The following is an 11,081-nucleotide window of genomic DNA, read 5'->3' as shown; positions in this document are numbered from 1 at the left end:
TATTGTAAAAATTTAGATGATTCTTTGATTGAGAGAAAGTTCTTTTGCAGGAAGAATTGAAGGTGGGCAGAGTTTTCAAGAGACCTGCCTGGTTGGCTGTTGGTGATATAATTAATTTGTGCCAAACATATTCTGTGGCCACTTGAATTTTCATACTCTGTTCTATTCGTTTTTTTAAGTGTTACACTGACTGATACATAAGTTTAAACAAATTGAGTAATTTAAAAATAAAGAAATGTAAGTGGGTTGTTGGGGCATTAAAAAATCGAGAAAAGATAGCGGAGTTATTATTAAAATAGTAAGGGACATAAGAGGGAAAGAAAAAAAAAGTAGTAATGAGTTTGAGTAGACCATGAAAGAGAGAGATGTAATATAAAATGGAGTAATTTGCTAAACCCGGGAGTGCAACACCAAAAAAACTGGTCGCATTTGAGTAAGTGTAAGACCCTCGGTTAAGTAAAATTAAGTTCAGTTCAATAAAAAAAAAAAAATCAACTAGGTAAAAATCAGTAACTATAAAGAAAAAAATATACACTACTACAAAAAACCCCTAATAAGTCGGACTTTTAGAGTCACCTGTACATAAGGTGCAACTTATAAACCTATCGAGTCGCCTCATACTTATTAGGCCACTCGTTAAGTTGGGGTTAAAATCAACAAAGCACCTAACGAGTCGCCTAATATATCTGAGGTGACTTGATAAGTTAACAAGTCGCCCCATATATGCATGCGACTCTATAGTTCGACTTATTTGGTGGTTTAAATCAGATTTTCAAAGTCACATGTACATGAGGTGCGACTCGAAAACCTGTCGAGTTGCCTTATACATATTAGGCGACTCAATAGGTAAGTTTTGTAATCTATGACTCTCACCTAATGAGTCGCATAATATGTATAAGGTGACTTGATAGGTTAATGAGTCACACCTTATATACAACTGACTTTGAAAATCTAATTTAAGCCAGCGAATAAGTCAGGTTATAGTCACGTGCATATATGGTGCGACTTGTAAACCTATCAAGTCACCTCATGTATATTAGGTGACTCATTAGGTGCTTTGTTGAATTTAACAAGTCTCCTAATAAGTATGAGGCGACTCAATATGTTTACAAGTCGCACCTTACATACAGGCAACTCTAAAAGTCCGACTTGTTAGGTGCTTAATTATATGACCACTACCTAATAAGTCGCCTAATACGTAAGACGCGACTCGATAGGTTAATTCTAAGAATGAATTTAAAATAGTTACAATATCTTATATATATGAAAAGTAACTTTGGCATAATGGCAAGAACTTCAACCTTCCAGGCAAAGAATCAGAGATCAAGCATGTTGAGTGTCATAAGCATTGACATTATATGAGCTAATAAATATAATTGGAAAAAATGTTGATTTTTTACGTGTCGCCTCTTTCAACACAAGCGACACAATAGATGAATCTATGGAGTCGCCTGTTTCAACACAAGCGACGCAATAGCTTAACAAATAGAGTCGCCTAATAACTAATAGGCGACTTATATAAAAGCTATCGAGTCGCCTCAGAGGCAACTCCTAAAGTTGGAAGCTATTATGTCGGTGGTTATGGAGTCGCCTTTAAAGCGACTCGTTAGGTCATTTACAGGCGACTCGATAGGGGTTTTTTGTAGTAGTGATAATAGGGAATCAATGAAAATAATTTCAGTTCAATAACTTTAATTTCAGTTCAGTAAAAATAATTTAAGTTCGGTAAAAATAATTTCAATTCAGCAAAAATTAGGTAAAGTGAATTGGGCCTTAACACTTAAAAATGGAGGGGGTAGTGATAAAGTTAGTTTGCCAAATGCCAATGATAGATTATTCAATGAAACAATGTTTCATTCCTTCTTTCACAAAAACAAAAAAAAAAAAAAAAAAAAAAAAAAAAAAAAAAAAAATTCATTCCTAATAGAGTGCTACATAGGAAAGTTATGCATAAGATTTTAGCCAATGAAAAAAGAGATTTACAATTTTTTTTAGAATTAAAAAAAACAATTGTATAAGGAATTAGATTTAAGAGATTAAATTCAAGTGTCATGTAGGAATAAAAACTACAAAAGATATTTTGATGAGAGGTAAAATTAATTAATGAAAATTATCATATGACTTAGTTTATGTAAGTATTCAATCATCACAATTTTTAAATTACTTCAAACAAATTATATTATCAAAAAATAAAATTCATTCAAAACATCAAAGAATAAAAAAGAGAATTATAATTTCTTCCAAAAAAAGAGAGAATTATAATTTAACTTATAATAAAAATTCAAATTGCAAATAAAGTTATCTTAACATCTAATATATATTATTTCCAAAAAATAAAAATAAATAAATAAATAAATAAAAAATATCTAATATATATAAATATTCTAAATTCAAATTGTAAATAAAGTCATTTTAACATCTTAAAGCCACCTACATCTGTAATTGGATGGGAGGTTCGTTTTGCGCACTCCACCTAATACGTCCTTAAATGATATGGCACAGAGGCGCAGATTAACCCTGCGATGCAAGGTTTGAGATATGTAAATGCAGAGTAAATCGGTAATTCTTCTTTTAATTTTTATTTTTTGTTTTTTCTTTTCTTTAAATTCTTCAAAGTTCGATTTCATACACTCTAGACTGTAGGCCCTACTTGTTGTACCGAGTAGATGTAATTTCTACAAAAGTTAGTAATGTTTTTTTCTTTTATAGAAAAAGTTAGCAAACCAACTTTCTCTTCAAGGACGACACCAACATTAGCCAATCCATCCGCTACCTTATTATTTAGGTAAATGACCATATTAATCCCTAACTCCACATAGCCGGAGGGCCAGAAGTTCAGCTTTGTATGAGATAAATTCAAACCTTGTTTGGAATAATTTCAAACATGATATACATGTTCTATATATGTAGACAATGGAATGAGTTTTATAAGGGTGATATTCTTACTTTCATTCATTGTGATTTGAGTTTTACTCATCTAAATAGGTAACTATATTGATATGGTATATATATTTTTATTAACTTTTAATCATTTTTAGACAACTTTACATCAGATGTACAATTTCTATTATACACTTGATGTTAACAGTAGTCTTCATAATAGGTGTTTTGTGAATGATGGGAAATTAGCCCCACATTGGTAGAGTAGAAGTTGGTTGTATAGGTTAGTCTATATAACTTAATATTGGGATGAAAGTCCCACATTGGTAGAATAGAAGAAGTTGACTTGTTCAATTCTATTTAACATGTTATTGGGAAGAAAGTCCTACATTGGTTGAATAGAGGATGATAGCTTACTCTATTCTATTTAACTTGAAGTTGGGAAGAAACTTCTACATTGATTAAACAGAAAAGTATAGCTTGAAACTAGTCTGTAAGTTACTCTCTATTTAACTTAATGTTGGGAAGAAAACTCCCACATTGGTTAAATAGAAAAGTTTAGCTTGGCGCTATTCTACAAGTTTAATATTTGGAGCAAAACAAAAATTTTAATGTGAGTCATGGTTATGACCACGGGCCCAGTCGGGCGGGCTTTACTCGATCGGGCGCGAGCATAAACTTAGGAAAATAATATTTGCTCGCCCGATAGGGCTAAGTTAGCCCGATCTATCGGGCGCGAGAGCAAACTTATTTTCCTAAGTGTAGATGGCCCGATCGGGCGCAAGCCTAGTTAAAAGACTTGTCCGTTTATGTGCCCGACTGGGCGGGCTTGGCCCGATCGGGCGAGTGTCAACAGTTACTTTTCTACGGTTAACTTGATTATGATAATAATGACTTTTCATTAAAAGTCAGATTATCTTAATTAATTATATTTAGGAAATAGTGACTCTTGGATTAAAAGGTTGTTCATTATATATAGTTAATTGCTCCAAAATTGTAACTTACCTTTTTACATTATCTTCTTCTTCCTTATCTATTCTCATTGTTCTTAAAAGTGTTCTTAGGGAGTTCAATTACATTGCTTTAATTGATCTTGAACTTAGGAAAATGCTGGAAGCATATTAACCGGTAACCCATATAAATCATAGTGGGGGTTAAAATTACTTTAAGGACAGTGTAAACACATCCCTAATTCTTCATCCCCATAATTATTTTCTAACACTTGATTTTTGTAAAAATTGTGTATGGGTAATTGGATATATCGTAGCTTGATTTTAGGAGTGTTTCCTAAAACCACGTGACTAAACCTATGTTGGCTATGTTTATAGTTTTGTGAATGAGAAATCAAAAGTACATAAGATTATACCCAAATTACTTGTCTAAAGTATCTGTTTTGCTTTACAGGCAAAAGACATTGCACAAATAGATTATACTATATTACTATCCATTGTCAAAAACTTAACCCAATAACACAAAGAAGTTTAACTAAATTATATATCGTATTATCCTTAGAAATATTATTGTGGACTTTAAAGAAAAATTTACTCATATATATAATGCTATCATTTCTTGAAATAAGAACAAATGTCAGCTTCCCTCAAAAAAAAAAAAAAAAAAATGTCAGCAATTGGAGCCCAAGAAACCTCTAATGTTAATGATGATCAACATGTTAAGAAAAGATGCTTCAAAATGTTATTATATTAATTAAATTAGTCAATTGTTAATGGTTAGTTATTATCCTAAATAATAGTAGCAGTTTGGTAGTATTGTAGTTAGAACTAGTAAGTTTGTAAAGTGTAGTGGAGTAAATCGTGGTACATGATTGCCCACTAACTTATTCATGTTTCCTATATTTTTGGCACTACTTAGGAAGTTGTTAGCTTAAGATTAGGCTTATTAGTATTAGTTTTCTGCCTATATAAAGGCTATTATTATCTGTTTCATTTGAATGAGAGAGTAGTTTTATTTTCCCACGTTTTTATCTTTGGGGTTTTGCTTTTTTATTTCCAACAAATTGGTATCAAGATCCATTTGATTCTTAGGGCTTGTGAGGTTAAAAAATTGTGAGAGTTCTAATGTCCACCTCAAACAACTTTTCACTTTCCATTCCCACATTCAAAGGGGATAATTATAGTACATGGGCTATCAAAATGAAATCATATTTGAAAGCCATGAGTTGATGGGAAGCAATTGAGAGTGATGTGTATCCAATTCCTCTCAGGCACATAGTTCAGGTTCATGCTTACAAAGGTGAGAGCCCGTGCCTAAACCCCAACGTGAGTTGGGAGTTTGAGACAAGATAGTGTTGCCTCAACATCATCCTTGAACTTCACTGCTCACATCGGGCTAGTTTTGCAAGTTACACATGAAATCAAATCATCATCGGCCTCAACAAAATTAAAGTATTCAGGGAAGAAATTTATTAGAAAATGCCAATTTTATTGAAACTGTTTACCCGAAAGAACAGGGAGAATAGAATGGCCTATCAAAATGAACATTAAGCAACCAAGCTCAGGATTTCACAATTTAAAAAAACAGTTAACGCCGTAAGACAAATTTTTCGGTCCATCTCTCCCTAAACTGATTATTGACTGGTGGTTGAAAACTTGAACAACATGTGATGCTTGTAATGTTCACAAGGGGAAACCATCACTGATGGGAAATTCGGGTGATTGACTGCATCAGGGAACGCCTGAGTCTCCAAAGCTAAACCAGCATGAGGTCCATATACGGCTCCTCCTTTACCTTTCTCGTGCTTCAACAAGTTGCCAGTATAGAACTGTACTCCAGGCTTGTTTGCCCACAACTCCATCACCCTCCCTGACTTCTTGTCTTTTACGATAGCAACTTGATTCATAGGACCTGTTTTATTAGAAATGTCAAGCGCGTAATTTATGTCATATCCATTTGGAAGCTCGTTAATCTTGCTTCCTACAGCATGGGATTTGAGGAAATCGTATGGTGTTCCCTGAACTTTCTCGAGCTTGCCAGTTGGGATGAGTTGATCATTAACAGGAGTGATTTGGGAACCAAAGATTTGAACATCATTTGCTAGAATGTTGCCGCTGTTGTGGCCTCCAAGGTTCCAATATGTATGTTGGGCTAGATTAACTGGAGTTGCCTTGTCCAAAGCTTTTGCTGTCATTGTGAAAGAAAGATGGTTTCCATCGACTATCTTGTATGCCACTTTTACCTTGAGATTACCTGGGAAACCTGCAAGTTTTCGTGGTACCATTTACGTCACATATGTAAAAAAAACAAGCAACTACTCCAACCCGATATAATGTTCAATGTCTTAAGCATAAACCATCCAAGCAATGCCTTAAATCAGTTCAGTTTTGTATTCCTTCAATAAATTATCTTAAGCAGCATGTACTATTTTTTTTTTCTAATAATAATCGCATTTAACAAACTACTGCCTACATATCTTAAACTATTTTAAAATCATGGAAATGCTAACGACTAACCTTCTTCCCCGTCTTTACTGAAGTAACTGAACCTAATATATGGAGAAGGAGCTTTCGGGTAGTACTGATCTACCTCCCAGGTAACGGTACTGAATCCTTTTGGGCCACCTGTAACAATGAGAAAATGTAAATGAAGCTGAAATACAATTTAATAAATTTTCGTTTTGGCAGAACTTAACATTTGTACAATAATATATTGAACAAAGAAAGTTGTTGCACCATGAAGAATGTTTTTTCCCTCATTTGGAACAAGTTTATAGGTCACCCCTTCGTAAGTGTATTTTGCACCACCGATTCTGTTAGCAACTCGCCCAACAAGAGCACCAAAGTATGTTTTGTCATTCTGTATTAAGAAGAAATTATATCAGACAAAACAGCTTTCTCTGGAAATTATAAATGACTGCAACGAGACAATTCCTACAATCAAACTAAAAGTTCTTGAAGTTGAACACCCTTATTTTACACCCCCTAACAACTAAAAACTTGTCACGACAATACAATGGCTGATCCAAGATTTAACAATGTCAGATCGAAATTCCTTATAAAATATCGGCATGTTCATTCATTTTTGTTCAGTGGCTACAGTGTTCTGTATCGACATTCATATTTTTTCAAAAAAAAAATCCCCACACAACTTGTCCTTGAACCGGATCAAATTTCTCTAGTCTAAAATCAGAATTCTTATATTTTGAGTACGAGCTCATCTGATATATTGAACAAATAATCAGTGTTTCATTTTTTTTTAGTTCATTGAGATCTAATAACCAGGTATTTACTCATAATCTACATAAATACCAATAGTACAGCTTCATCTACTTCATTAATAGTTGAGTTTTAGTTTTAACAGATAGTTCACCTATGTAAATCTGGATTCTTAAATAATGTGACAACAATGTGGACATACAAAGGGACGCTTTCTTGTGTTGTTTCTGGATAACCTAAGGAACGCTCTTAGCTGCTAAATGTATTTATTAGACTTTTCCAAAGAAGTGACAATTAATTATATTGTAGTATCAATAACATTTAATTTCGTTGATCTAAAATCCAATGCATGTGATTAATGTGCTGTTCACATGCTGAGCTCCAAGAGTATCAACCATAAAAATATAAAATATGCAGTTTGTCTTGGACTCTTGGTTGACCAGCAAAATCTTTGTACTTTCCAGTTAATGTGTTGTACTAATATTTATATACGACTGGTATCTTTAACAATAATTTTTATACGCCGTATAACTTTATATTATCGATTATATCTCATATCTTAAACATATACACAATATTACGGTCTTTTAGGTGCACAACCTCATAACTCTTAAGACAAAGATGGTGGCAAAGGTATTCTTTTTTTTTTTTTTTTTTTTTTTTTTCCGCGGTGACGCTTAGTGCTTATACTGATTTACTGAATAGAAATGAAATGAATATTTTATGAGAGAAGAAAATTAGAAACTAAACTGATTGAAGCTAAAGTGAACTGAACCAAAATTCAGTTGAAGAGAACAGACCCTTAGTATAAGTGGCCTTCTTGTACACTGGGAGATTGGTTAATAGAGTAACTGGGCTAAGTGGTGGGCTAATCCATATGGGGCTCTTCTTTGTCAATTGACTATAAATTAATTGGAGAATTGGGTTGGGTTAGTGGTTTGATGGCGGGGTCATAATCTAACCATCACGGATCCACCAGAGTGATGGAGCCAATCCTTGAAATAGGTTAGGTTAAGCCTGTTCGTCTTATCTCACCCCTTGGTGAGAAGGAGAGCATGTAGAAAATTCAATCATTATTTTAGTGATTTCGAAAATCAAAATATAATTAAAAATAGAAAAATACTAAACGCAACTCCTATATTAAATTATGTCGACACAACGTTCAAGTAACTAAGACCTTGAATTTTCAAGAGGATCACAAAAAAAATCAATATTTGCCTATTTGGTTTCATTATTGTACACTTGATTGGGAAACACAATATTCGCAATCACATAAATTGTTTAATGAGTAGCCTACAATCAAGTTCTCAAGACAACAGATTGACCCTTTTAAAATTCACAAGGATAAGGAGTACCAAACATTGAAGAAAAAAAGAATGAAAAACTAAATTAGTACAGTACTATAAAATACAATATTGTATACGTACGAAAGTTAATTCACAAATAACGAAAAAAATAAATAAAAGATAAATGTTCATAATTTGCCTTTTATATTCTTTAATTTTTAATTTGGTGGGCAATAAAATGATGTAATGCATAAGAATTAAGAACAATATTTTGAAAAAAAATCATCTAATAAATGCCAAGCAAATTACGTGCAAAGTTGCAAATTACAACATATTTTAGGCTTTTAGCCAAGTAAACCAACGTGCAAAGATGCAAAGAAATCATGTCAGGTTCTCACGCCCATATCATTGCTCTCATGATCTCTTACCCTACGGGGCCCATGGTTTTAATTAAAGACGATATGTCGATACCTCATCTATCTCTTATTATTTGATGCACTTTTAATTACTCGTATATGCCAAGGAGATATACACTATTAACTAATATCCGCATATACGACATAGCTCAATTCACTCTATCTGAACAAGCTAGACTCTTTAAAAGTGAACACACGGAAGGAATCCCCATTTTTAGAGTCTCTCATAAGAGTTTGATATCAGTTTAAAATACAAACTTTACCTCTATACCAATTACTCCTTATACTTCAACTTATTTTAAATTAATACTCTATATGTAAAAATCGGATGTGATAAAGACTAATAAATTTAAACATTTGCTTAATGGCCAAAACATTATGGTCATTGTAAAAAGCCTATGAGTTGGTAAAAAACAAACTTGATTTATTTTGAGAAATTTTGATTTGGGTGAATAATATACGTACCACATAGTCCTTTGGGGAGTCATAACCAAGAACCACATCAGCCAGCTTCCCTGTATTTATACGTAGTAGTTGTTTATAATAATTAGACATCAATACAGAGTATCATTATTGAAAAGGTATTATAATAAAAAAAAAAAAAAAAAAATTACAAAAATCTTTCAAAAGAAAAGTATAAATTATAATAGTCAATCAAACATCAATAGAACTAATTGACACATGATTTAATGTCACCAAAATTTTTAAAAAAATAAAAATAAAAATATCAACACATGATTTCCATATATTTTTCGTGCTTTATTGGAGGGTTTACATCAAAATTATATGACCAACTAAACATAATTTGTTTCTAAAATCTTTATTTAATTCTATTTTAATAAATTTTTAATTTCTTCAATTAACAGGAAAGAAATTTTGCACTTCTATTAGGGAGTAATTTAGTATTTTGTCGAAATGTGTCGATAGAGACAATTAAATATACAAATTATATACTCTCCCTTCTCTAAATAATAGAACTTTTAAAGATGGAGAGAATAACACTTATTGTATATACTACCTGCTCTAATAGTCTTTAAGGACGGAGAGAGTAATATTTATGTTTTCAAATGCCACCACTCAATCATTTAATCCAATTTTCATTTTTTTCATTGATTATTTTCTGTATTTGTCAAGGTGGAGAACCAGAATACCAATGCAACTAGTAAAGCAAAAAACAAATACAGATACCCAAATTTCCTTCTCTTCTTACCAATACGGCAACACTGCATAAATTTCACAACCAAAAATAGAAATTATACCACATAAAGAACAATTGTAAAACACATGAAACTCTCTTGCAAGATAAAATGTATTAGAAAACCCAACCAAATTCATGAAAAATCGGGATAATTAAATTTCGTGTACATCATTGTCCTCTACGACTCACGAAAAATCTAATAAAACCCAAACAATTTCATAACCCAAACAAGAAATAAATAACACTTCTTGAAAACCCCAATAAAAAAAAATTCATGAAATCAAAAACAAATTAAGCTGAAAAAAAGAGAAAAAAATTTACCATTTTTGTCAGGAAGAATGACGGACATAATAGTAGCACCATAATTAGTGACCTTAATAGAAATATTTCCCTTCTTCAATTCATAAACCCCAATTTCAGGCTTACTTTTTGAGTGATTTTTTTTATGTTGGTGGTTTAAAATATGAGAAACTTCAGGATTTGTTGCTGTAGAACTAATTAAACTCAAACAAAACAGAGTTAAACACAAAATAATGAAATAAGAGTTTCTGGCCATTTTGAGGCTTCAAGTTTGAAGAATTGACCTTAAAGAATTTTATATTTTTGCTTTTATGGTGCTAAAGGTATATTTGAGATATAAAATTGGGAGGTTTAATAGAATACATAGGTCCCACTTAGGAATATTTTTTTTGTTGGATTTATACTCCGTAATTTAATCTGGCTCTATCTTTTGAAAGATAAAATCTATTAAAAGTAAAGGTAAGATAGGATTATCAAGGATAAAAAGGATTGTTAAATTATGGATAAAGGATGGCAAGCTGATCCTTGTTTTAAACTTTGAGTTGTATAGAAAGAAATTATCTTTTTTGCCGGCATTAGAATTGGATTAATGTGATGGATGATTATGAGATATGAGTAGATCTGAAGAAATGGTTGGTTGGGTTAGTTGACTAATATAGTCGAAAGATTGTTATATATAACCGGGTAAAACTAGGTTGTTTTTATTTTTATCATTTTTTTCAATTAATTATCAAATGAAGAACAAAAATTAATCTTGGGTTAATTGGGTATACGGTGCACCCGAATATATATAACAAATTCCAAATATCTATTAACTATTACTACAACAAAA

General features: G+C 32.0%; 1 protein-coding gene across 1 annotated transcript; it reads right to left on the bottom strand.

The window, feature by feature from the left end:
* Positions 1-5,289: 5,289 nt before the first annotated feature.
* On the bottom strand, positions 5,290-10,596 carry LOC145584823 (uncharacterized). The gene is made up of 5 exons (XM_081641612.1): positions 10,271-10,596; positions 9,217-9,266; positions 6,567-6,690; positions 6,348-6,455; positions 5,290-6,093 (listed from the first exon to the last, which is right to left on the bottom strand). Exons 1-5 carry the CDS (start codon positions 10,503-10,505, stop codon positions 5,465-5,467), a joined length of 1,146 nt encoding a protein of 381 aa, XP_081497738.1. The 5' UTR covers positions 10,506-10,596; the 3' UTR covers positions 5,290-5,464.
* Positions 10,597-11,081: the final 485 nt, after the last annotated feature.

The sequence above is a fragment of the Chenopodium album genome, chromosome 16 (assembly GCF_948465745.1).
Source record: "Chenopodium album chromosome 16, dcCheAlbu1.1, whole genome shotgun sequence".
In the NCBI taxonomy this organism is placed as follows: domain Eukaryota; kingdom Viridiplantae; phylum Streptophyta; class Magnoliopsida; order Caryophyllales; family Amaranthaceae; genus Chenopodium; species Chenopodium album.
The sequence above is the reverse complement of the archived record's forward strand: the minus strand, read 5'-3'. Positions and strand labels throughout refer to the sequence as shown.

Coding starts and splice junctions, on each gene's coding strand:
- LOC145584823 (XM_081641612.1), bottom strand. CDS start 10,505: ATGGCCAGAAACTCTTATTTCATTATTTTGTGTTTAACTCTGTTTTGT. Junction 6,691..9,216: donor ACTCCCCAAAGGACTATGTG/GTACGTATATTA, acceptor TTCTTAATACAG/AATGACAAAACATACTTTGG. Junction 6,094..6,347: donor CAGTAAAGACGGGGAAGAAG/GTTAGTCGTTAG, acceptor GAAAACTTGCAG/GTTTCCCAGGTAATCTCAAG.